The 27,036-nt window shown below is 50.3% G+C and overlaps 1 protein-coding gene across 2 annotated transcripts; it reads right to left on the bottom strand.

The window, feature by feature from the left end:
* Window positions 1-840: 840 nt before the first annotated feature.
* On the bottom strand, window positions 841-18,099 carry TBC1D13 (TBC1 domain family member 13). 2 transcript variants are annotated; one of them, XM_047070535.1, is made up of 12 exons: window positions 17,998-18,099; window positions 16,961-17,034; window positions 15,373-15,413; window positions 14,730-14,791; window positions 14,479-14,578; window positions 13,628-13,710; window positions 10,946-11,105; window positions 7,864-8,074; window positions 7,115-7,278; window positions 4,861-5,021; window positions 4,388-4,445; window positions 841-3,523 (listed from the first exon to the last, which is right to left on the bottom strand). In XM_047070535.1, the coding sequence occupies exons 1-12, from the start codon at window positions 18,018-18,020 to the stop codon at window positions 3,458-3,460; spliced, it is 1,203 nt and encodes a 400-aa protein (XP_046926491.1). In that variant the 5' UTR covers window positions 18,021-18,099; the 3' UTR covers window positions 841-3,457. The 2 variants fall into 2 exon arrangements, with proteins under 2 accessions (XP_046926491.1, XP_046926499.1); XM_047070543.1 differs by lacking the exon at window positions 841-3,523 and having other exon boundaries at window positions 4,387-4,470.
* Between the last annotated feature and the right edge of the window lie 8,937 nt (window positions 18,100-27,036).

The following is a 27,036-nucleotide window of genomic DNA, read 5'->3' as shown; positions in this document are numbered from 1 at the left end:
AAGTGTCCGGCAGCTTCCATCGCGAAGTGACTTAATCTTCACGAGAGGAAGCTCCTAGTTGGCAGAACAAGGAAACAGGGCCATGACCCCAGGTCTGCCTGACACCAAAACCTACCCTCCCAACCATTACACCGTAAGTCAGGAGTCCTAGGACACTGGCAAATGTTTTAACAGCCCGGGTCAGGACAAGGATGCAGGCGGCTGACGCTAACTGCTCGTTGGAACAGAAACTGGTGATTCCCGAGGGCAGTTTGTATGTATAAACGCCTTAAAAAGGTTCATACCTTTCAACCCACTTAGAGGACGGAGCTGGGGAAATGAATGGGGAGTGCAAGGAGTTTAAACAGGAAAACTTCCCCACAGTATTACTCGTAATGGAGGCTGGAATAAGCAAAATACAGGGGTTTCAGACATGCTTAGCATACTAGAATACTCTATAGCCCACGAATACATTTTAAAATCATACAGCAACTTGCTTACCACCTAACATGAGAGGGGAGAGGGTACACAAAACTATCAGAAAGTGACAACAATGTAGCAAAGACAAACATGCTCCCAGTGATGTCTCTACATTGTGGTTATGAATTATTTCTTGAGGTTTTGTCAACCTCAAAAAGAACTTGCTGTGTCATCCACTGTGCAGTACCCCCTTCCCTGGCACCCCGCCTTTTCCTCAGCGACAAACTGCAGGTGGTTGAACTACAAGACTTGAACGGACTCTTCCAACAAGAGGTCCCTGGCCTTGTTCTCTGCCCACTTTCAAGAGCCTCTTGCTCCACCCCCACTCAGATTTCCCCTGAGGCCTCAAAGGTGTCAGCCCGTCACAGCACCAATGCCCAATGCAAAGAACACATGATTTATTAAAGACAACTTGTCATCAACAGCATTGATTCAAGGAATAAAACAGATGAAAAAACAAAAGCAGACTTCCATTCTGACCCTGGAGTGAGACCTGCAGAATTCTTACAGCCCAATCTCTAAGTGTCCGAAGTCCTGGGGGCAGCTCCCAACCAGGAAGCCCTGGGCATGCTGGCTCTCAAGGCACCTCCCTTGAGAATCTGGGGAGGGGAAATCACCAAGGGCCTGTCCCTTCCTCAGGCAGTATCCCACTGGGGAGCGCCGTGTAATCTGGACATGGTCCCTGTGCTCCCGATCCCCATCCCAAGGTCAAGGAAAGAGCACTGGACCTAAGTCTGCCACTGAGGCAAATCAGACGCAGCGACTCAAGTAGTATGGCCCCAGGAGGGTAGGCGGGGGACAGGCAAGAGGGAATGCATCAGGTGTCCTGAGCAGGCTGCTGGGCCCCAGGCTGTGGCCCAAGCCTCAGGCTGTGAAGGGCTCAAAGTTGGGACTGAACCACCAGCTGACCAGTTCTGGGAAGAGGCTGAGCCAGGCTGGTGGGAAGCAGGGTCTCTGTGCCATGCTGGGGTCTTGCAGTCTGGAGACGACACCCACCCTGTTGTATCCCTTACACTCAGTTGCAGTACAGAGCTCAGAGCCCTCCCAGCCAGAACCTGCTGGAAAACCAGGAAGGTCCCACAGACAGGTGGAGAGGATGCTGACTCTGACCTTGGAAGGTCAGGAAGACCTCCAACTGCTTGTATACTTTCCCAGCCCCACCCTTCATCCCCAAACCAAGCACTTGCCAGTCTGCAATAAATAACTAGGAGTCTGAATAAATACAGTAAAAAAAAATCTCCCAAGTACTGTATGTTGGGAGGGGTGGCGGCAAAAAGGCAAGTGCGTAAAGTCCCAGCAGCATCCAAGGTACAGCCTGGTACAGGAGCCACTTGGGGACAGCTCTTCCTGGGCCCCACAGCCGGGCCCGGGAAGGCAGCACAAAGTCCTGGCTGCCGGACTCGGGAAGGCTTTGGGGACAAAAGGGCCACTGCTGGCCAGTCTGAGGCGGAGGCCGCTTGCCGTATCGCCCAGCCTTCCAGATCCAAACCACCTGTCTCCTCACAGGAGGGCGGGCCTTGGTCAGAATGTGCCCACTCCTCCCACAGCCCCGCGGCAAGAGTAGCCAGCCGCTCCTGCTCCGAGTGTCCCTGCCCCAGATCCTGGGAACAGCCCAAGCAGGTGACCAGGGAAGGGCCAGCACCTCCTTCAGCCTGCCTGGGGGAGACGTGGCTCTCCCGGCACCAAGAGGATCCAGGGCCTTTAAGCTCAGCTACACCTGGCCCAGGGAGACTCCCATTGGTCCCACTTGCCCTTTATGGGACTCACTGCCCTGGGCTAGGACCTGGGAGCCACAAGAATGACGACTCTTCTGAAACACTTGGATCCCAACCCCTGGTACACTATCGCTTTCAGGTCCTTTTCCTCTGGGAGAGAAGGGCCTTTTGGGGGAATCTCTGGAAGCCCCAGCTCTCCCTCTTCTCCTTCCTCCATCCCCTGGGCAGAAAGGAGGGTAAGGGGCCCAAAGCCTTGCGGGCCATCATTTCTCAGCAGCTTTTGGTTTCCAACATTTCTGTTGGGAGTCAATTCAGGACCCTGCGCTGAGGCACTGTGGACTCCCTCCCCGTCTGTGCGACCTGGGGGCCCAGGGCTGGGAATGTGAACAGGGTGCAAAGGCCAAGGTTGACCCCCAGGGATTTTGCTGAGCCAGACTCCTCATTCTGTTTCTGGGGTTCGTGGAGGGGAGGAGGGGGAAGAGCTGGGGATAAGGCACCCCAAGAGAGAAGGGCAGAGGAAGAACAGAGGGGCAGACAGAGCGAGAGTGAGTCACACATCCCCTCTGTGAAAGAGGCAGAGGGAGAAGGGGAGGAGAAAGAGCCCTCGAGGGACCAAAGACACCCCACCCCCGTCATATACACATGGACACACACACACACACACACCACACAGGAGCAGCAGACACCCGGGAGATGAAGAGACACACACACGCCCACCCAGGACTACAGACAGAAACACACACTCGCGGGGAGAGGACAGAGAGTTTGACCTGGGCCTGGCAGCTTCTTAGCTCCTTCACAGTGTCACCTTCCCCATGGAGAAGCCTAAGCACCAACCCCCAGAAGAAGTGGTTTCTGGCTCATTTGCCAAGCACCTCCCGAGACCAGAGCCCAGAAGACCAGAGCAGGAGAACAGGAAGGGAGCAGCCGAGCAGAGGCAGGGAAGGACCCTTGCCGGCCCCCAGTGCCCCCAGTGTGCCCCAGCCCCGGAAAACCACCCCATGAGCTCCAGCCTTGCTCGGCAGCCTGGGCAAAAGGTCCCCAGGATGAAGAGCAGGGAGAGAGCTAGGGCTGCATGGATAGGAACATGGAAGGAACATGGCACAGTGTGCCCCCAGCGGGAGCGGCCGAGGGGGAGGGAGCCGGGTGAGGAGGCCTGGAGTGGGCCAATCCTGCAGTTTCCCCTCAGGCTGGCTGGGATCCCACAGGCTTCTGCGTGTCCCAGAAGCCAGGGCACAGGGGTCGGTGTCTTCTCTCCCAAACCTGGGCCTCTTGCCAGGAGGCTACTTGGAGTCTTGGAGTTCCTTGGCTTTCTGAAGGATCTGGCAAACATCTGTGATGGGGTAATCCTGGGCAGGGGAAAGGTCAACAACATGCCTCTTAAGTCAGCTCACCTTTCACCACTACATGCCCTTCCTTCCCACTGGGCCCTGTCACCATGCTGGGCCCCGGGCTGGAGGGACAGGGGCCACAGGCCAAAGACACCTGCATGTCGCCCAAACCTTTGCTAACGCTACACCCGCTGCAGCACTAGCTTACCCGACCCAATCAGCACCGACCAGTGCCACAGCCCCTTCCTTAGGACTCGGGCCACCCTCCCTCCCCTCCCTCCTGCCATCGAATCCCAAGCACCGTTCATCCCGAGCCTGGTCGTGGACCAGATGCTGCTCATGCATTAGCTCAGTGGGTCACCTCATCAGTCTGGTTAGAAAGTTACTGTGACTGTGTCCGTTTTACAGACCTGGTCAAATTACTGAAAACCAACCCCAGGCCAGGCACTGGAGACACTGAGGCCTGGAGAGGTGATCGCTTGGCTCGGGTCACATGACTACCACAGCAGAACAAAGATGTGAACCCAGAGCTGTTTACTCTTGAGCCTACGTTCTGAACCACTGCGCCCCAACCTCCTCCCCCAGGTCTCAGCGCTTTCACCAACAAGCACCACAATGTACTGGGCGCCACCGGGCCCCGGGTAAGATGAACTCAGGTAGAATATTTGGGTCAGGGACGCCAAGTCATTCACTCAAGGCGACACCACTCAAGTGGCAGGACCAGAATTCAAACCCAGATCCTAACCCAGATCTGCCTCAGGAGTCTGGACTCTTCTGCCCTGTTCCTGACCCCAGCCTGAAACAGCGGCTGGCAGCGGTGGGTGATTGGTAAGTACCTGCCTCACCACCAGAGCCTGAGCTGGGCCCCCCGAACCCCATTACCTGCAGGAGCCGCATGTTTACGGTGAAGTCCCCTTCCAGCAGCTGCTCCCGGATCAGTCTAAGGAAAACAAGCAGAGGGGCGCCTGGGCGGCTCAGTTAAGCGACCGACTCTTGATTTCAGCTCAGGTCGTAATCTCACCGTTGGTGAGATCAGGCCCTGAGTCAGGCTCTGCGCTCACAGCACAGAGCCTGCTTGGGATTCTCCCTCTCTCCCTCTCTCTCTATTTCTCTCCCTCTCTCTGCCCCTCACCTGTCATGCGCATACATGCTCGCTCTCGCTCTCAAAATAAATAAACTTTAAAAAAAAAAAAAAGAACACAGCAGCAAAGCGCTAGAGCCCTGGGCCACCGAGCGTGGGCCCAGCAGGCCCCTTCCTGCTCCCGCCTTACCACCCGCAGTGTGACACCCGCCCGAGAAATCCAGAGGCTCACTCCCCACGAGCAGCCCCGGCCCTCTGCTCGCCGTCTACTCACATGAGCATGGCACAGCACACCAGGAGGAGGAAGTCGAAGCGGTTGTCGTCGGCGAAGAGGGAGTCCCAGATACGGATGACGTCAGGCAGCAAGAACTCCTGGGACAGCAGCAGTGTCAGCCAGCGGAAGGCAAAGAACTGGGGCTTGATGTTCTGCTCTTGCTGGGGAGACAAGGCGTGGGCATGGCGGTCAGCTGCCATGCAGTGTCATGTGGCCTATCAGACTGGCCGCGCGTCTGCGCCGGGCATGCTGTGGGGGCGGGACGGCACTGGGGCCGCCCGGAGAGCCGCGCTCAACCAGAGGGACGGCTGCTGTTGTGGCCGGCCGGTGCTGTCAGATCTTCGATTTTTCAAGAGGAGCCAGAAATCCGTGCTTTTATGTAAGCTCTCTAGATTTACAAATGGCTCAGATTCTTTTAAAATGCAGTATGGGGGCGCCTGGGTGGCTCAGTTGGTTGGGCGTCCGACTTCAGCTCAGGTCATGATCTCACAGCTTGTGAGTTCGAGCCCCACGTCGGGCTCTGTGCTGACAGCTCGGAGCCTGGAGCCTGCTTCGGATTCTGTGACTCCTTCTCTCTCTGCCCCAACCCACTTGCATTCTGTCTCTGTCTCTCTCAAAAATAAATAATAAAACAAAAAAATTTTTTAATTTTTTTTTTTGTTTAACATTTATTTATTTTTGAGACCGAGAGAGACAGAGCATGAATGGGGGAGGGGCAGAGAGAGAGGGAGACACAGAATCGGAAACAGGCTCCAGGCTCTGAGCCATCAGCCCAGAGCCCGACGCGGGGCTCGAACTCACGGACCGCGAGATCGTGACCTGAGCTGAAGTCGGACGCTTAACCGACTGCGCCACCCAGGCGCCCCCCAAAAAAAATTTTTTTTAAATGCAGTACGGATTATAACCCTGGATTTATGGACAGACTATTATGGGGCACTTATGATAAGCCCAGCCTTGTACTTCACATGTGAAATATATTATTTCATTTATTTACTCTCCGTACAACATCTTGTAAGACAATTACTCCCCATAGAGATGAGCCGTCTGGTCAGCCAGTGAGTATTACTAACTGAAAAACCATGTTACAAAATAACAAAAACATAATTCCAAATCTGTTTAAAGGGATCTGTTTATATGTATTTTCTTGTTCACAAAATTGTTTTTATATAGTTTCTTTTCACAAAACTGTTTTCCGAAATAAATGGGGAATGACACTCCAAGAACTTTTTAGATTATTTTTAATTTTTAAAAATGAAGTTCAGGGGCGCCTGGGTGGTTCAGTCAGTTAAGCGTCCCACTTCGGCTCAGGTCATGATCTCATGGTTCGTGAGATCTCACGTCCCACATACAGCTCTGTGCTGACGGGTCAGAGCCTGAAGCCTGCTTCGGATTCTGTATCTCCCTCTCTCTCTGCCCCTCCCCTGCTCACATTCTGTCTCTCTCTCAAAAATAAACATTAAAAAAAATTTTTTTTTTAAATGTTTTATTTATTTTTGAGACAGAGAGAGACAGAGCATGAATGGGGGAAGGTCAGAGAGAGAGGGAGACACAGAATCTGAAGCAGGCTCCAGGCTCTGAGCTGTCAGCACAGAGCCCGACGCGGGGCTCGAACTCACGGACTGTGAGATCATGACCTGAGCCGAAGTGGGACGCTTAACGACTGAGCCACCCAGGCGCCCCCCCCAAAAAAAAAAATTTTTTTTTTAAATGAAGTTCAGAGGCGCCTGGGTGGCTCAGTCAGTTGAGCGTCCCACTTCGACTCAGGTCATGATCTCGCGGTCCGTGGGTTCGAGCCCCACATCAGGCTCGCTGCTGTCAGCACAGAGCCTGCTTCGGACCCTCTGTCTCCCTCTCTCTCTCTGCCCTCTCCCCCCCCCCCGCTTGTGTTTTCCCTCTCAAAAATAAATGAACGTCTTAAAAATAAATAAAAATAAAAATTAAGCTTGCACTTTGTTTCTCAGAGGACTGCTACCAAGCTAAAGTCATTCAGTCTACAGTGAACACACTGCATCATGCCTGGCCCACGACAGGCACCCTATCAACTTCCTCTTCGTGCCCAGCCTGCTAGGCTCCCACGTCAACTGCTGCCTCGGTCTCCCGGTCGAGCCCCAGCTTTCAGACCAGCACTCCCCAGCGGGAGCAGCCACTCTCCATTCCCGGACTCAAGCCAGAACTTGCCCCGGGCCTGGGGTGCTGAGGAGGCCTGCTATCTGTGCCCCTTCCCGTCCGTCTGCCTTGGCCCCGTGGTCCTCACCAGTTTCAGGTAGAGTTCCATGTCTTTATCCTTCAAGGTGGAGTACACCTTTTCCATCTTGTAGGTGATGCCACACTGTGAGTCGTCCAGGCTCTTGATGAAGTTGTCCCGGATCTCAGCCATGAGGTTGGTGAAGCAGAAAAAGGTGTCCGCCTCGGCATGCTCTGGCGATGGGTGGGGGAAGGGGGGGCAGCTGCAAGGGAACTGATGCCCTCCCGCGTCGCACCCCACCTCTCCCGTGCACGACGTCTCCCCCTTTGCCTCTGAGCTCCTCCGGGCCGCCCACCCTCCTGGTCCGGCCCGGGCCCTCCTCTATCCTTGACCACGCTCCGCCCCCAGACTAAGGACACCACGTCTTTCTTCTCACACCTTCGTCTTTCTTCTCACACCTTCGGGCAACACTGTGCATTTCACTTAGTAACTGATTACATGCTCTTCTGAGGACACTTTTCAAACCATTTACTTGAAGCCTTGTCATTCAGCTTCCGGAATGTACCGGTCATCTCCTTTATCAGAACTTCTGTTACCCGCGCTGAGAGCTCAACACACTCCCCACATCCTAGAAGGCCTGAACTGGAAAGGACCTCAGAGATGATCCAGGCTAACCTCTCACCTCTGACAGAGGGAAGAAGAGGCCCAGAGGTGGGGCGCGAGTCGCAGCGCCTCATAAGGCCCATTAGCCAGGCTTTCCCGGGCCCCTCTCTCTAGGGAGCCGCATGAGGGATGCGGGCAGCCAAGAGGCCTTTTACCTTTCCACTCGCTGTTGGGGTCGGTGGCAAAGGTATAGTAGAGGGGCCCCACGATCTCGTTCATGCCCTGCACGTAAGCGATGCCAGGATTGAGCTTGGCATAGATGAACAGGATGCGCTCCACCACCTCCCAGTGGGCCTCGCAGCCGTTGGGCAGCACCTCATACTCGTTCAGGGAAGAGGGCGTGGAGTTCTTGTGTGGGGAGCACATCTGGGGAAAGAGGGGAGGAGCCGGTAAGGCGGCGACGGTAGAGATAACGCGTTCCCGCCAGAAATGTTTGCCGTTCAGGCAAGACTCAACTTCCAGCTTATGGGGAATACACAGCACAGCGGAACGCATCCAACGCCACAGGGAGAAAGAGGCAGACAAACCCAGAATGTGGAGTATTCCACAAGGCAGCGGGGCCGAAGCCCAATTTATGGTGCTAAAAACCAGAACAGCGCTTACCTCTGAGGTGAGGGGTACTGACTGGGAAGGGGCGTGAAGGAACTTTCTGGATGATGGAAACATTCAGTGTCTTGACTGGGCGAATACGTAACTAAAAGTTCATCTAGTTGCGTACTTGAGATCTGTGCATTTTACTACATGTAAGTTATCCTTTACTTTTTAAAAAACCTGTAAATGTGTCAAAAACAGACAACTGGCCAAGATCCTTCAAAAAGTCAAATGCTGTGGGGGAGGGGGGCGGAAGTGGAGGCCTCCCTGAGATCAAGAGACTAATGAAATATAACATCTCAATCCCACACATACACCTTAATGGGTCTCGGATGCAAAGTCAAATAACTAAAATATTCTTGGCACAACTGAGGACATCCGATCACGGGCTGGAAGTTGGGTGTTACTGTGGAATTATTGTTAATCTTCGTATGTGAGGATGGTGACAAAGGAGGATGTTCTCCTTCCCAGGAGACGCCCACAAGAGTACTCGCGGATGAAGGGTCGGGGCGTGTGCAACTTACTCTCTCTACATATAATACACCCACAAATATGGCAGAACATTCACAACTGTTGAATCTAGGTGGAAAGTATACAGTTGGGAATCATACTCTTCTTTCAACTTTTGCGAACGTTTCACATTTTTCATTAAGAAAAAGTTGGGAGATAAACAGAAGAGGGATCCCTGCTGAAGAGGGTTCCTCCTGCGACAGAGCAGAGGTCTCCAACAGCGGTGCTGGCAGGAGCCCCCAGGGGCGCCGCAAAGATACAGGTGCCGGGGGTTCCCTGTGTGAGAAAGCTGCAGGCAAACGCAGGCAGGGCCAGCGTATGAAGCCATCCGGGAAGCACGGGATCCTGAAGACAAAGTCCCTCCCCCATCATACACACACGTGCAAACATATACACGTGTGTACACGTGCGCTCACACGCACACATCGCTAACATTCACTGACGGCTTTCCATGGGCAAGACCGTGCTCTGCAAGCATTCCTCCATGAAGTCCTCTGAACAATCTAGAATGCCTGCTCAACATCATTTTGAAGACGAGGAAACTGAGGCTCAGAAATGTTAGGTCACTCACCAAAGTCTCGCACTATGTGATGACAGCAGGACTTGAGCCCAGACTGGCTGACTCTATAGCCTGCAGCCCAGGCCTCAGAGAAATGCCTTGCAGCCTTCCCCAAATCTGCAGAGCCGTGACCTCATTTCAACCTCCTGGTGATTCAAAAGCCAGCATGGTGGAAATGATCCTGCCCAGTTTACAGGGGAGAAGGTGGAGGCCCAGGAAGGTGAGGCTGGTGTTACTTCCCCCGAAGTCAAGCAGATGTTCAACTTGAACTAAATGGCCCAACCGCAGGTCCCGAGGTCTAGGGATGCAGCTTCTGGTCAGGTTCTCTGCCACCAGGACCAGATCAAGACCTAAAATGGGGAAGAGCTCCGCTCTCAGACCCCAATTACTGCAGTGAAATGAGTGAAGCCAGGTCCGCACCTTGCCCTGTAGCCAGGACATCAGCGGCAAGTAGGGTCGCCCACGTGGCCAGCCAAGCATTCTGCACCCCCTGGCACATGTCACTCTGTCCCGGGCACATGGGCCCCTGGGATCAGCTGTTAACTGCCCGTGTCACCCCTGCTGCAGAAAATGGCTGCTATCCGAGAGACACAGAGATGTGATCAGTCATTCTACCTGAGGAAAGAAAGCTTCTGCAGTATTATATGTCACGAGTCTGTTGGAGGTTACAGAGAAGGATTTTTCTACTGTTGGAGGACAATGAAAAGTTTTGAGGAAAAAGCGGGAGTTCCATGTACTCAAACATAGGTGTAAGTTCAGGAAGAAGGTAATACGCTTCATTTGGCTACAGGCTGCTTCTCAGAGTTACAGGAATCTGCTAGAAGACTGGGGTTCAAACCCTCCGTGTGACTTGGCCAGCACAAGCCCTAGCAATTCTAGCTCCTGATCTCTCAAGTCTACCCACATTTCACCCCGGCCCCCACCTGCCTGTGCCTGGATGGTGCGGCCGCCTCCCATCCTCCATTCCTGCCCTTCCAACACCCCCACGGCAACTGCCCACGGCAATCCTTCACAAAAGCAGACCGGAATCACGTCCCTGCATTGCTCAGGAGTCCCTAGGTGGCCTCACGGCCGCTGACCTTGCCAGCATCTTCTGGCGGTGCCCCCCTCTTGCCTGGCTGGACTCTGCTATTCCCTGAACACACCATACTCACTCCTGCCTGAGGCCTCCACTATGCCCTCCTCCCCACCTGGAACGCACTTTCCTGCTAATTCCTGGCCTCTTAGCTGAAATGTCACCTCCTCGGGGAAGTCTTCCGGGACACCAAAGCCAGGTCAACTCCTCACTGCCTCACTGCTCCCACACGTTCTCATCAGTGTGTAATCGCTTTTTCAAGAGCCATCTCCCCTGCTGCTCCTTCAGCACACGGGAGGACCCTCCCCCGGCCCCCCACACCCCCAGACTTTGATAGTTGACTTGCAGAAGAGCCCCAGAGGTAGACCTGGCAGGACCAAGGTCGCTTTGGGTAGCTGTCAGGGCAGATGGCCGGTGGTCAGTGCTCCGAGGGAAGCAGGAAGGAAAAGCCTGTCACGGGGCGTCCCTGGGGCGTCCCTGGGGCCCCCGGGCTGGCTCTCACATTTGTGACTCCGCTCCGGTTCCGGGCCACTGTCTGCGATTTCAGCGTCGTCTGTTCCACCCGTTTACGAAGGGTCTCAAACTCATTCTGGGGGTCCAGGATAAGGAGGCAGGGGTACTCGGTGGCTCTCTGGAAGAAAGATATATCTGGGCACAACCTCCTGTCAAGAGGGAACAGGAGAGAGCACTGTTACTCAGGATGAAAGTTTGGAGCATTTCATCAGCACTCTGTTGCCGGGTGCTCCACTATTCCAAAAGGCATTTTTTGTGTTTTTTAAAAAATTAGTAACATTTGGGGCGCCTGGGTGGCTCAGGTGGTTAAGCATCTGACTTCGGCTCAGCTCAGGTCATGATCTCACCATTGGTGAGTTCGAGCCCTGCATCGGGCTCTCTGCTGTCAGAGCAGAGCCCACTTTAGATTCTCTGTCTTCCTCTCTCTCTCTGCCCCTCCCCTGCCCTCTCTCTCTCTCTCTCAAGAATAAAAAAATAAATTTTAAAAAATTAGTAACATTTTTGGGGGAGGGGGAGACATAGAAAGCAAGCAGGGGAGGTGTAGAGAGAGAGAGAGGGAGGCAGAGAATCTAAAGCAGGCTCCACACCATCAGTACAGAGCCCAATGCAGGGCTTGAACTCATGAACTGCAAGATCATGACCTGAGCCAAAATCAAGAATCGAACACAACTGACTGAGCCACCCACACGCCCCTGTAACATTTTACTTTTAAGAATTTAGTTGTTGTTTTTTTTTTTTTTTTAACATTTATTCATTTTTGAGACAGAGAGAAACAGAGTGCAGCCGGGGGAGGGGCAGAGAGAGAGGGAGACACAGAATCCGAAGCAGGTTCCAGGCTCTGAGCCATCAGCACAGAGCCCGACGTGGGGCTTGAACCCACCAACCACGAGATCACGACCTGAGCCAAAACCAAGAGTCAGATGTTTAACTGACTGAGCCATCCACGTGTCCCTAATATACCCACATTCTGATTTGTATTTCCATATAGGTACACACACATATAAAATTTTTTAAGTGTCCTTATGGTCTTATAATCCAACTCTCCTCTTTAACCACAACCATCTTTCCATGTCAAAAATATTTATCTAAAAAAAAAAATTATCTAATACATATAGGGTGTTCAGTGCAGTGTGGTTTAAAATGGTTATGTTGATAAACTAACTTAAATAAAATGGTTATGCTGCACATTGTGTAACAGGATAGTATACAGCTGACACAGGAAGATGTCCAGGACAGAGGGAGAAGAAAACTCAAGGTGGGAGACAGTCTCTACGATGCGATCACATAGGTTTGGTTTCGTTTCATTTCCAGTTTTACTGAGATATAATGGACCCACATCGCCGCGTCACTTCAACAGGTAAAGTTTTTCTCGTGCACGTTACTGCAGCACAGGCACGCTTTCCAGACTTCTTACACCCAGCACGTTGCAAACTTGCCCCCCCAGAAACACTGAATGACATGCTACAATCGCTACCAGTGTGAGACAGAACCTGTTTCTCTAGAACCGGGTTCAAGACATGGTTCTTGACGCAAACTGTTAAGACACCTCGTGCACAGAGGCCGCCCCAACTCCACCCTGAGAATGCAGGAGGCGAGACCCTCTTTTGCATCCTGGCTGAGCCGCACTGGGCTGGGTGTCCACCTGAGGCCATCTGAAGATGGGGCCGGACAAGCTGAGCACGGACAGAGGAGCAGCGCCCGGGGCCACGAGGGCCCGGAAACACGGCCGGCGCCCGGTGAAAGGGGAACTGAAACCCGGCCAACTGACTGCAGATCTCCAGCTCCAACCACTCAGCCCCACTGCAGGGAGGCCTCCCTTCCAGCTCCTCACACAGCCTTGTGGGAGATCCCACCCACTGCCAGACTCGCCAACCCCACAGGAAGCAGGAGCGTGTTTCCACGTCTCTCTGCCAAGCGGAAAAGCACGCCCAGGCACACACTGAGGCTCACAAGTTTTCAAAAACCACTCATCTGATCCTGTCACTCCTATGCTCAAAACCTCTGCATGACTGCCCCATGCCCTTGGGATCAAGTCCAAGGTCCAACCCCCGCCTCCTTCCAGTGTGGCTTCCACCACCGCTCCTCGAACGTGCCTCCATGCGCTTTCAGGGCCTTCCCGGAGGCAGCTCCCCACCACCACGGTCTTTCCCTCCCTCCTCCCTCGAGGCCTCTCACTCCTGAGACCTCAGCCGAGGCTTCCCCCCAACCCTTAAAGCACCCTGAACTCTTCCCTCAGGGCACTGACCACAAATGCTAATTACACGGAAGACCCATCTTGCTGAAGGACTATCTAACCATCCTCCCCACCGGGTTCTAAGCTCCTTAAGAAGGGGACCACGTCTGTCAATTCCATGCTCAACCCTGAGCTCGGCACTGAGCTCGCCATAGAGTGGGATCTCAGTATCTGTCGCAGGAAGGATCCAATGAACCCATAAACACCTGCGGCACGACAGAAACTAAGGCAGGGAGAAAGGAGAGCCAGGCACTCGACTCGGTCAATGGCCCCGTTCATAGGCCGACATCACTGGGGCTTGGACCCACCTACCAGACCAGCCTCCAGCCGTTCCTCAAACACCCACCTGTGGGTGTGGGCTGCAAAGGGAAAGGACAGGACTGGGAAACCCCCCAGAAGTCCCACGGGCCAGCTCCTGACCCCCAGTGCCCTGCTTACCGGACGTCTTTGTCGATTTGCAGCAGCACCTCGTTGTCCTTGAAGTATGTGTTCCAGCGGCTGTCGGGGTTGGGGTTGAGTGGCTGAGGGGAGAGGATGAGCTGCTCTGTCCCAGGTCCAGCCAGGGCCCCAGGGGGCAGATTCCAGTCTGGGGGGCGGGGGGGCCTGAGCAGAGGCCCAGCGGGGGCTCTGAGACAGCCTGTGAGCTACTTGGGGAGCCTCCAACATCACATTCTGCTCTGAGGACACCCCTGCTGGGCAGGGACCACCCTTTCTGTCTCAAATGCCGCATATACCAGGTGCTCACTAAATGCTTGTTGAATGAACGCATGTTGTATTATCAGGTCTCTTCGAATCTAATTCACCTTGCTCGGAATCATCAAGTCTAAACGTTGGAGGACGGGTCCATCCATCTCCACTTTCTGCACAAGGGGAGGGGCTCAGTATCTGAGGAGAGCATGAGGCTCCCTCCAGGCCACAGAAAGACCATTTATTCTCACTCCTGCCCTGCTCTCTCTTCAATTATAAAAATCACAGAAATTTCCCCAGGGAACAGAGGCGAGGAGGAAAGGAGACACAGCACACACAGAGGACTTGGCTCAGTTCTACACACACACTAAGACCCCAATTCATGGCCTACGTTCCTGACCAGGCCCAGCGCCTGGGAAGGAGAAGGGAGAGATGACGGCCTCCAGGGGCTGAGCGGCCCAACACAGAGAGGAGGTACTGGATGGTCCAGAGGGGACCCAGACTGGCCACATCTGTCCTCTGGGGCAGACGGAACTTCTGGCTCCAAAGCCTGCATCCCTCCCTACTCTGTAGCCTTGGCCCCTGCTGAGACCCTTACTCACGTGGTCCTCAAAGGTCACATCCTCCCTGGACACACCCATGTTGGCCTTGGCAATGCCAGGTTGGATAATCATTTCCCTCAGGAACTGAGAATACAGCTCCCTGCAGGAGAGAAGGGGAGAGAGGATGATCCCAAGGGTCTCGTCCAGGGAGCCTGGACCAGAGAAGCAGCAACAGGAGGCAAGGCAGGCCCAGCACCACCTGCTGTCTGATAGGAAGGCCCTCCCGTCACCCCCCTTTCTCGTGGTCTCACCTCTGTTTGGCCAGAATAGAGGTCCATGAGGCTCTCTCCAAGGGGAGGTAGTTCAAGAGAATCTGCACAGAGGGAGAGGAACAAAGCTCTGTCGACTCCTGCGCCCAACCCCAGACAGTAGGTGGAGGCCAACAGGCCTCAAGAAAAATGTCTAATAAAGGCCAGAAGACCAGATGGGCTGAAACTCACGCGTGCAGGTGTGGGCTGGGGGTAGCCTCCCCTTTCCTCTCCACTTTATCCCAAACCCACCCTTTCCTCTGCTTGTCCTCACAGAGACCCTCGCAAAGGATAAGGAAACCTGGAGCTCAAGAGGCTGGAAACCAAGACATTGGGTTTCTGCTCCCACCTCGGCTAATAGCTTTGGGCAAAGCGTGGCCTCTTTCTGTCCCATTAAGCATCACTTCTACTGCTCTGTGCGGACCAGGAAGCAGAGAGCTTCACTGCCACTACTACGTGTTCCTGCCCCAAGGGAATCCTGGAGGGGATGCCAAGAGGAAAAGAAACCCAGAACTTCCCAGAAAAGTCTCCTCGGACAAGCAAGGAAAGGCGCGCAGAAGAAGGGGAAGGGGCCAGGGCGGGGGCAGGCCATGCAGGAACCCAAGGACATTTGGCAGAGCAGGCACCCCACCCCAGGCACACCCACCTTCCAGCAGAGGCACCGAAGTCCGCCCTCACAGGGGATGCCTGTGGACACAGCAGGCAAGAGTCACGCCCCAGGCCAGAACCCCCAGACCCCCCCCAGCCCTCCACCTCAGAGCCAGTGGGCAAGGAATGGAGTGCGAGAAGTACTTCCTCAAGAATCATCTCCTGTCAGAAAAATCATTGGACTACAGGCTAATCCTGTGTATTTCTCTCCATGACCCCTGCCCCCACCCCAGAGCTCCCTCTGTGGGGAATGTTCTTTTGAGGATAACGCCTTCTCACCCTTGGTATTTCTTCCTCAGAGCAGCACTTACCCACCACCACCATCTCTGCCCAGTTGGAGTCAGGTCTCTCATTATAAACGATAATGGCTCCATGAACTGTCCTTCATAGCATCCAGCCCAGTTGGGACTGTATAACATGGTTTGCGGATTTATTTAACCTCTGTAACACCGACAGCTGGGTGAGCCCCCGAAAGAGAAGAACCAAATCTGCCTTATATTCCCAGCCCCTAGCGTGGGGCACAGCACACAGCAGGGACACTGTAAATATTTGTGGAATATAAACTAAGCTATAAATGCTAAGCACTCTGTGCCTTATGGACATTACTTCACTTGACCCTCATTACAACCCTAGTAAGTAGAGAAGATTAGCACTCTCATCCTCACCTTCCAGATAAAGAAACCTATCCGTAATGACAGAGCAATCGGGGACTCCAACACAGGTCTGTCTGTCTTAACTCTACAGCCCAAACTCAACGCACAATGGCTTCCCCGAGGCCTGGTAGATTCTTCAGCTCAGTACACACCCCATGACCCCTCAAGATCTTCGTTTAAATATCACTCTTGAACAAAAGACAAACGTCTCCTGCGATATTGTCAGGAGCCTCACTAAAGCAGCTGCTGCTACGGTACCCCTAATACCGTGAGTGGGAGCTGATGCCCACCTCCCTCAGAATCTGCATGGGGACAAGAAAAGCAACTACAAGAACTCCTTGCTGACCAAGTCACAAGGGCAGAGCAGTAACAAGAATCCACACAGAACACCTTAGGATATTTTAAAAGATAAGCAAAAATCTCTGTGCTGGAAGGTTAACCATGCCAGGGAGGGCAAAGTCAAACACTGCTGGGGTTCAGCTCCTTAAAGTCAGGGTCTCAAGGCTAGAATTTTACCGTTAACCAAAGTTCACCACTGCCTGAGTCAGCTGTAATCCCCAAGCCTGGGAGAGAATCAGGAACTGCTCTGCAGCTAACCAAATTCTACAACACAGGAAGTTTGCTGAGGAGTGAGGCAGACCCCGAAGCGGCTCGAGTCTCTTCCCCGCTCCAGGCTCCCGCATTCGATCCTCTCCAGTAACCCTCAGCCAGCAGCAAGCACCGCTTACACCCCAGGAAGCATCCTAAGGCCCAGGCTTGCTCTTGGCGGTCAGGGCAGTCAGGGGTGGCTGAGAGTCCCAGAATCAGCAGAAGGCCCCACGAGGCAGGCTGGCCGCCCTAGAACTGACCAGGTGTGGCTCTGGGCACCTTCCCCTCCGTCCTAACCACAATGCTGCTCTAAGGAAACCCTGAACGTGGAGAGCTGCTGCTTACCACTAAAACTGAGTTCCCGAAGCTTTTCCAAAGCGATTGTGGGCTCCTTCAGGACATCCTGGAAATCTGCAATCCTAGAAGTCGGACAGGAAGGCAAATGAAGCACATCCAAACCCCAGAGTGACAGACTTAGTGATCACTTCTGAAGCCCAGAGCTCTCATATCACCAGTCTTCAACCAGTTCCTCCCACCCCTTCAGGACATAAAGACAGCAAAGCTCAGCCTAGGTCCTGGCCAAAGGCACCTTAGGGGAACTACAGAATTACAGATCACTTCTTCCTCCAAACCCAGGAACATAGAGATATTCCTCTAGAGGTTCTCAAGCAAACACCATGAAATTAGACACATTTCTAACATTTAGTGAGCTGGCATTTATTGGGCACTTCCTGCTGGCCAGGCCCAGCCCATAGTGCCACTAGGAACCAGAAGTAATGTGATCCCTAGACAACGGACCTATGTAACCTGCACGCAGCTCCCCAGGCTCAAAAATACAACCATTAGAAGACCTCTGGGCTAGACAGTAGGCAAGGACAAAAGGTTTAAAGAACAAGCGAGTCCTGGAGAAAAACTGAAGACTTAACAAAATTTGGCCAGTGCTGTGGGATTGAGCCTGAGGGAAGGAAGACTGGAGAATCCAGGTTCTCCAGCATTCCATGTAAAAACCTGGCGAGGGGAACAGGGAGCATTTGGAGGGGACGGTACTGGGGCAGAGGATTAACAAGGGGGACAAAAACGGTGGGGAGGGGATGGGGAGCTGGAGAACGGGGCATCGAGGCCCTGGATGAGGAAGACACCAGGGGAAGGGGGAAACCCGGGGTCCAGGATGAGGGAGAGACATGGGGTGACACCGGGGAGCAGAAGAGGTGCCTCCGCTCCGGGCACCCTCAGGCCCACAAGCAATGAGGTTGGAAAGTGGGCGCCCGAGACCCGCTACACTGGGCTCCCGCTTCCTGGCCGCACCTGCGTCCCGCCATGCAAGGCAGAGGGGGCGGCCTGGCCAGGAGTGGTCCGCCCGGGTCGGCCCCGGTGGCCCTTACCTGCTCTTGTGCAGACTCGACATGGTGTTGACTTCCGGATCCCCCCTTTGCCCTCGCCGCCGCCGCCGCCGCCGCCCCCTAGGGACGCGGGGCTCTCTGCAAAGGCCTCCGGCCGGAAACGAAGCCGCGAATGCGCGCGTTCCGTTTCGCCCCGCCCCACCCGCTCGGCCCGGCTCCGCCCCACTCACGTGCCGCCCCTCCCCGCCACTGCCGAGGCGGGGCCACGGGGACGCCGGGAGCGCGGCCCCGCCCCCGTCTCCACCCGGCCCACGCGCGCGCGAGACTGAGGACGAACCTTTGCCCAGGTACACCGTTCCCTGTGTCTACTCTTTGCACTTCCCTGGGCTTCAGTTTATATCTATGCAGTTTACCTGTCACCTTGACCCCTTCCTTACCCGTTCCTCGACGGCAGTAAACGGTTACGTCATTGTTTCAAGAATGTGGACCTTCCTAGCTCAACTATACAGGCCTCCCGGCGGGTCTTTTCATTTCCAAATCCTCGACGCCTATGACAGCAGCGCCCGCACCAAACAGATGGCTCAGTGACTACGGTTCAGTAACTATCAGATGGAAGAGCCGGACTACAGTTCAGTGTTTCCTTGGCTTTTGGAGTTGACAAACATGAAATTTACTTTATGAGAACAATAGAAAAAGAAAGCCAAGGTTTCAGGATCCTTCTTAAGAGATGGTTGGCAGCCTTACAATGATTTTTTCTACATAGTTGTGTGCACAAGTGCATAATTGTCCTTATCTTTTAATTTATCCACTGATGGGTGAAAACTTTGTCATTGGACTGGAAAGCCTCAAAACCTCCCCTTCCGCCCTCAAGACTTGTCTGTTCCATGAAGTAGGGACACAGGTACCTGTTCCTGTATTCACTAATCCCATGATTTCTGCTCCCACTGCGTGTTAGGTACTGAGCTGTTTTTGTAGAATACCAAGGTTACATTCTTGTATGAAATACAAGAAATAAATAAATGCTCTCTTAATGGCACAATAGGAAAGGAATATTTTTCCAGATAAAAAGAATATCAGTCAGCCCTTTAAAATGTTGGTTAGGAGACAGGGAAAAATGCAAATGATATGTTAGGAAAAACACATTTGGGGCGCCTGGGTGGCTCAGTCGGTTAAGCGGCCGACTTCGGCTCAGGTCATGATCTCACGGTCCTTGAGTTCGAGCCCCGCGTCGGGCTCTGTGCTGACAGCTCAGAGCCTGGAGCCTGTTTCGGATTCTGTGTCTCCCTCTCTCTGACCCTCCCCCGTTCATGCTCTGTCTCTGTCTCAAAAATAAATAAAAAAAAAACAAAAACAAGAAACACATTTGACTTATCATTTGAAAAAAAAAAAAGTTCTTTTCTTTTTTTTTTAAACATCTCTTCACCTTTGAGAGACAGAGAGAGCACGAGTCAAGGAGGGGTAGAGAGAGAATCTGAAGCAGGCTCCAGGCTCTGAGCTGTTAGCACAGAGCCAGAGCTCGACACCGGGCTCGAACCCACTAACTGTGAAATCATGACCTGATCTAAAGTCAGACGCTTAACCAACTAAGTCACCCAGACACCCCTAAAGTTCTATTTCTATCTCACATCTGACAGAAAAATAAATTGTAGATTAATTAAAGCGCTGCAATAGGAAAATCTATGGGACTAGAAGAAATATATTTAAAAATTTTTAGGGGCACCTGGATGGCTCAGTCGGTTGGGCATCCAACTTCAGCCCACGTCATGATCTCACGGTTCCTGAGTTCGAGCCCCATGTCAGGCTTTGTGCTGACAGCTTGGAATCTGGAAACTGTTTCTGACTCTGTGTCTCCCTCTCTCTCTGCCCCTCCCCTGTTCACACTCTGTCTCTCATTCTCTTTGAAAATAAATAAACATTTTAAACATTTTTAATAAAAAATAAATATTTTTATAATCTTGGAGAAGGAAAATACAAGGCCCAGAAGCCATGAAAGATAAGACAGATACATAATTACTTAAATTTTATTTATTTTTTTTTAAATTTTTTTTCAACGTTTATTTATTTTTGGGACAGAGAGAGACAGAGCATGAACGGGTGAGGGGCAGAGAGAGAGGGAGACACAGAATCGGAAACAGGCTCCAGGCTCTGAGCCATCAGCCCAGAGCCCGACGCGGGGCTCGAACTCACGGACTGTGAGATCGTGACCTGGCTGAAGTCGGACACTTAACCGACTGCGCCACCCAGGCGCCCCATAAATTTTAAAATCTCTATATGGCAAAGTAAAAGGCAAGCATCAATAGGGGAAAACATATATACCCTCTGTGATAAAAGGCTAATTTTTCTAACATATACAGAGTTCTTAAACCAACAAGAAAAAACACCCCCCTTGGGAAGGAAGTAGGCATTCATTCATTTGAGAAATTTATTGAGTGCCTACAATGTGCCAGTATTTTCTAGTATTTGGAATTTAGACATGGACAAAACAGACAAAAAAAAATCCCTGTCCTTAGGGTGCCTGGGTGGCTCAGTCAGTTAAGCATCTGACTCTTGATTTCAGCTCAGGTCACCATCTCACAATTGGTGAGTTTGAGCCCGGAGTCAGGCTCTGCACTGACAACTCAGAGCCTACTTTGGGGATTCTTTGTCTCTCTGTCTCTCTGTCTCTCTCTCTCTCAAAATAAATAAACTTAAAAACTCTCTGCCCTTGAAGCAGTGACATTTTAGTGAGACAGACACTTAAATAAGTAAATAAATAAGACAAATAAGTCAGATGATGAACAGTCCCTGAAAAGAAAAATAAAGCAGAGATGGGTAGTGGAGTGGTGTTGCAATTTTAAATAGTGGAGTCTGGAAAGCTGCTCTTAGGTAATATCTAAAAAAATATATGTGGGGCGCCTGGGGGGCTCGTCTGTTAAGTATCAAACTTCGGCTCAGGTCATGATCTCTCGGTCCATGAGTTCTAGCCCCGTGTCAGGCTCTATGCCGACAGCTCAGAGCCTGGAGCCTGCTTTATCTCCTTCTCTCTCTGCCCCTCCCTCCCCCCCAAAAGTAAATAAACATTAAAAAAAATACAAATAAATACAAATAAACTAACATCTGAAGGAGGTAAGACAGTAAAGCTCATAAGCAGGCACTTCAAAGAAGAAATAACAATGTTTCACCAAAGCCTGAAATGCCATTAAATTGGGCTTATGCTCAGATGAGTATGATTCTGAACAACCATATTGCCTCTTGGGTGGGTAAAAGTAATCAGCATTTATTGTGCCCGCCATCACTAGGATGTGGGAAAACAGGCCCTCTCTCAAACAGCTTTAAAGTGAGTTAAATTGGTACAGCTCTTTCCCAGAGCACTTTGACAAGCACTAATGCAATTGGTCTTAATTTGTACTTTTTTAAACTTTTTATATTGAAATACTATAGGTTCGCAGGAAGCTACAGAGATAGTACAGAGAGATCCTTTGTATTCCTCACTCAGTTTCCCCACGGGTTTCATTTTTATACAATTTTACCAGCTTTGAGACATATTTGATGTTCCATAAGCTGCCCATATTTCAAGTGCTCCCTTTGGGGTGCCTGCGTGGTGGCTCTGTCGGTTAAGCGTCCGACTTTGGCTCAGGTCGTGATCTCACGGTTTGTGAGTTCAAGTCCCGTGTCGGGCTCTGTGTTGACAGCTCGGAGCCTGGAGCCTGCTTCAGATTCTGTGTCTCCCTCTCTCTCTCTGCCCCTCCCCTCCCACCTCTCTCTCTCTCTCTCTCTCTCTCTCTCTCTCAAAAATAAATAAACATTAAAAAAAAATTTCAAGTGCTCCCTTATGTAAGTTTAGACATATATATGTGTGTGTGTGTGTGTGTGTGTATATATACACACATACATATAAATAATTGTGAAACTATCACCACAATTAAAATAATAACAAGCATATCCTTAAAATAATAACAAGCATATCCTTAAAATAATAAGCATATCCTTCGCCCTCAAAAGATTCTTCCTGCCCTTCTGTATCTTCTCCCTTCTTCCTCTTTTGGTACACTCTACCCTCCCCCCACCCCCAACCCAGGCAACCACTGATCTGCTTTCTGTCACTATAAATTAGTTTGCACTTTCTAGAATTGTATATAAAAGGAAGCATATACTGTATACTCATTTTTATCTGACTCCTGTCACTCAGCATAATTATTTTGAGATTCGTGCCTATTATAGCCTGTATCAGCACTCAATTGCTTTTTTTTAAGTTTATTCATTTATTTTTAAATGTTTTTTTTTAAATTTTATATATTTATTTTGAGACAGAGAGAGAGAGTGAGTGAGCAGGGGAGGGGCAGAGAGGGAGAGAGAGAATCCCAAGCAGGTTCCACGCTGTCGGCATAGAGCCAGATGAGGGCCTTGAAGTCACGAACCACCAGATCGTGACCTAAGCCGAAATCAAGAGTCAGACACTTACCAACTGAGCCACCCAGGCACCCTATCACTTGATTCCTTTTTATTGCTTTGTAGATTCCACTATATGACTACATCATAGTTTTTTTTTTAATGTTTTATTTATTTTTGAGAAAGGGAGAAAGAGCATGAGAGGGAGAGGGGCACAGAGAAGCGGGGTGCAGAGAGAGAAGGGAACAAAAGATCCGAAGCAGGCTCTACACTGGCAGCAGTGAGCCTGATGCGGGGCTCGAACTCACAAACCATGAGATCGTGACCTGAGCCAAAGTCAAACGCTCAACCAACTGAGCCACCTAGGCGCCCTGTGAATACACTATAGTTTACCCATTTCCTGTCGATGAGCATTTGGGTTGTCTCGATTTTTTGCCATTACAACTAAAGCTACTATGAACACTCATGTACGAGTCTTTATAAGGATATATGCTTTCAAAATGAAGTGCTGGGACCTCATCAAGATAAAAAGCTTCTGCACAGCAGAGGAAACAATGAAACTAAGAGGCAACAGACAGAAAGGGAGAAGATATTTGCAAATGACATATCAGATAAGGGGTTAGTTTCAAAAATCTATAAGAAATTTACCAAACTCAACACCCAAAAAATAAATAATCCAGTGGAGAAATGGGCAGAAGACATGAATAGACGCTTTTCCAAAGAAGACACCCAGATGGTAAACAGATACATGAAAAGATGCTCAAAATCACTCATCATCAGGGGAATGCAAATGAAAACCACACTGAGATACCGCCTCACACCGGTCAGAATAGCTAAAATTAAAAACTCAGGAAACAATAGATGTTGGCGAGGATGTGGAGAAACGGGAACCCTCTTGCACTGTTGGTGGGAATGCAAACTGGTGCAGCCGCTCTGGAAAACAGTGTGGAGGTTCCTCAAAAAATTAAAAATAGAACTACCCTACAACTCAGCAATAGCACTACTGGGAATTTATCCAAAGCGTACAGGAGGGCTGATTCTTAGGGACACATGTACCCCCAATGTGTATAGCAGTTCTATCAACAATAGTCAAATTATGGAAAGAGCCCAAATGTCCGTCAACTAATGAACGGATAAAGAAGATGTGGTTTATATATACAACGGAATACTACTCGGCCAAGAAAAAGAATGAAATCTTGACATTTGCTACAACATGGATGGAACTGGAGGGTATTGTACTAAGTGAAATAAGTCAGTCAGAGAAAGACAAAAATCATATCATTTCACTCATACGTGAAATTTGAGAAACTTAACAGAAGACCATAGAGGAAGGGAAGGAAAAATAAGTTACAGAGAAGGAGGCAAACCACAAGAGACTTAAAATAACATTTTTTTTAGGGGCGCCTGGGTGGCCCATTTGGTTAAGCATTTGACTTTGGCTCAGGTCATGATCTCTCAATCCATGGGTTCGAGCCCCGTATTGGGCTCTGTGCTGACAGGTCAGAGCCTGGAGACTGCTTTGGATTCTGTGTCTCCCTCTCTGTCTGCCCCTCCCCTGCTTGCACTTTATCTGTCTCTCTCTCTCAAAAATAAATAAATATTAAGTGTTTCCCTCTCTCTGCCCCTCTCCTGTTGCACAGTGTCTCTCTCAAAAATAAATACATATTAATTTTTTTTAATATTTATTTTTGAGAGAGACAGACACAAGTGGGAGAGGGGCAGAGAGAGACACACGCAGAATCTGCAGCAGGCTCCAGGCTCTATCAGCACAGAGCCTCATGCAGGACTCAAACCTACAAACCATGGGATCATGACCTGAGCCAAAGTCAGACACTTAACCAACTGAGCCACCCAGGTGCCCCAAGAGTCTTAACTCCAGAGAACAAACTGAGGGTTGATGGGGGTGAGAGAAGTAGGTGATGGGCCTTGAGGAGGGAACTTGTTTGGGAATAGCACAGGGTGTTGTAAGTGATGAATCATGGGAATCTACTCCTGAAGCCAAGCCTATACTGTATGTTAGCTAACTTAATAAACTTAAAAAAAATAGGATATATGCTTTCTTTTTTCTTGGAATGGAATGGCTAGATGAATTTTTAAGAAATTGCCAAACCATTTTCCAACATGGTTGTGTCGTTTTATACCCACACCAGCAGTGTATGAGGGTCCCTGTTGCACCACATGCTCACCAACACTTAGTATGGTCAGTCTTTTTAATTTTGACATTCTAGTAGGTGGGTAGTGGTATCTTATTGTAATTTTTAAAAAATTTTTTGACAGACAGAGAGTGAATGGGGGAGGTTCAGACAGAGAGAGAAACAGAGAATCTGAAGCAGGCTCCAGGCTCTGAGCTGTCAGCACAGAGCCCAGTGCAGGGCTTGAACCCACGAACTGTGAGATCATGACCTGAGCCAAAGTCGGACACTTAACTGGCTGAGCCACCCAGGCACCCCATATCTTATTGTAGTTTCACTGTACCTTTCCTTGAAGACTAATGATGTTGAGTATCTTCTCATGTGTTTGCCATTCATATACGTTCTTTGGAAAAGTTATCCGTTCAAATCTATTGCCCATTTTTTATTGAATCGCCTGCTTTCTCACTGAAATTGAGTTTTGAGAATATTTTCAGGAACTCTTTTCATCTTGCAAAACTGAAACTGTATACTCCCTACACAACTCATTCTCTCCTTCCTCCCCTCCCCCCTGCCCCTGGTAACCCCCATTCTACTCTGTCTTATGAATTTGACCACTCTAGATACCTCGTGTAAGTGGAATCATATAGTATTTATCTTTTTGTGACTGCTTTATTTCACTTAGCGTGCTGTCTTTGATGTTCATCCACATTGCTGCATGAGGTACAATGTCCTTCCTTTTTAAAGCTGAATACTATTCCATTGTATGTATGTGCCACATTTTGTTTATCCGTCCATCTGCCACAACATGGGTTGCTTCTACTTTTTGGCTATTGTAAATAATGCTACCATGAATGTGGGTGTACAAATATCTCTTCAAGACTCTGTTTTCAATGCTTTGGGGCAGATACCTAGAAGTTGAGTTCCTGGGCCATATGTAGAATTACCATTCTATTTTTCTTTATTATTTTTAAAGATTTTGTTTTTTTAAGTAATCTCTACACCCAACTTGGGGTTTGAACTCACAACTCAGATATAAAGAGTCACATGCTCTTTGGACTGAACCAGCCATGTGCCCCCATTTTATTTTTAATTTTTTGAGGAACCACTATACTTTTTTCTTTACTTTTTGTTTAAGTTTATTTATTTATTTTGAGAGAGAGAGAGAGAGAACACGAGAGTGCATGGGGGAGGGGCAGAGAGAGAGGGAGATAGAGAATCTCCACTCTGGGTTCAATCTCACGAACTGTGAGATCATGACCTGAGCCCAAAACAAGAGTCAGACACTCAACTTACTGAGCCACTCAGACGCCCCCCATTTATATTTTTTAAATTCATCCTGCATTATGAGTTTATATATACACGTTTATAAATGCATTTTAACAGCTTTATTGGCATATAATTAATATACTATACATTTATAGGGTAAATTTATTTATTTATTTTTAATGTTTATTTATTTTTGAGAGAGAGAGAGAGAGAGAGAGAGAGACAGATCATGAGCTGGGGAGTGGCAGAGAGAGATGGAGACACAGAATCCCAAGCAGTCTCCAGGCTCTGAGCTGTCAGCACAGAGCCAATGCGGGGCTCAAACTCACGAGCCAGGAGATCATGACCTGAGCTGAAGTTGGACGCTCAACTGACTGAGTCACCCAGGTGCCCCTATTTGTATTTATTTTTGAGAGAGAGGGCAGGGGAGGGACAGAGAGAGAGGGACACAGAGGATCTGAAGCGGGCTCTGTGCTGCCCGATGTGGGGCTTGAACTCACAAACCCACAATTTGTGAGATCGTCACCTGAGCCAAAGTCGGTAACATAATTGACTGAGCCACCCAGGTGCCCCTAGAGTGTACATTTAAAGTGAACAATTCAAGGGCACCTGACTGGCTCAGTTGGTAGAGCGTGGGACTCTTGATCTCAGGGTTGTAAGGTTGAGCCCCATGTTGGGTGTAGAGTTTACTTAAAACAAACAAACAAACAAACAAACAAACAAACACCCAGGGGATCCTGGCTGGCTTAGTTGGTTGAGCAGCCCACTTTGGCTCACGTCGTGATCTCACGGTTCATGAGTTAGGGCCCTGAATCGGGCTCTGTGCTGAGAGCTCAGGCAGAGCCTGGAGCCTGCTTCAGATTCTGTGTCTCCCTCTCTCTGCCCCCCCCCTCCTCAAAAATAAACGCTAATTTTTTTTTTTTAATAAATAAATAAATAAATAAAATGAACAATTCGGTGTGGCTGGAAGAATTTTCTCTGTCCTTCAAGGTCTTTCTAGCTGGACTAAGAATCAAGTTGACATGAAACACATTAACAGGAGGAAATCAGATTTCATTTTGTACATGCAAGGAATCCACACAGATGTGGAAATTCCAAAAACAATGAGGCAAAGGGAGCTATGTATGTCATTTTGAACCAAGGAGAAGGGGGGTAGGAGTCTGAGACATCAAAAGAAAAAAATTAATTCATAGGAAGATGAAAAAGAGTAAATGTTTGGTAAACACGTGTTTGCTGGGCCACCCAGAAACAATGGGACACAGAGGACTTTGATCAAGGGGGCCTTGCTAGGCTCCTCTCTGTCTACTACACCTAG

The sequence above is a fragment of the Lynx rufus genome, unplaced genomic scaffold (genome assembly GCF_022079265.1).
Source record: "Lynx rufus isolate CCGP_SWC_20201006 ecotype Redwood Valley unplaced genomic scaffold, mLynRuf1.p SCAF_10, whole genome shotgun sequence".
NCBI lineage: Eukaryota > Metazoa > Chordata > Mammalia > Carnivora > Felidae > Lynx > Lynx rufus.
The sequence above is the reverse complement of the archived record's forward strand: the minus strand, read 5'-3'. Positions and strand labels throughout refer to the sequence as shown.

What these genes read in the sequence shown, in the direction of transcription:
- TBC1D13 (XM_047070535.1), bottom strand. Translation starts at nt 18,020, where the DNA reads ATGTCGAGTCTGCACAAGAGCAG. An exon ending in TCTATTCTGGCCAAACAGAG is followed by an intron (nt 14,579 to 14,729) that starts GTGAGACCACGA and finishes TCTCTCCTGCAG; the next exon opens with GGAGCTGTATTCTCAGTTCC. An exon ending in ATGTGACCTTTGAGGACCAC is followed by an intron (nt 13,711 to 14,478) that starts GTGAGTAAGGGT and finishes CTCTCCCCTCAG; the next exon opens with CCACTCAACCCCAACCCCGA.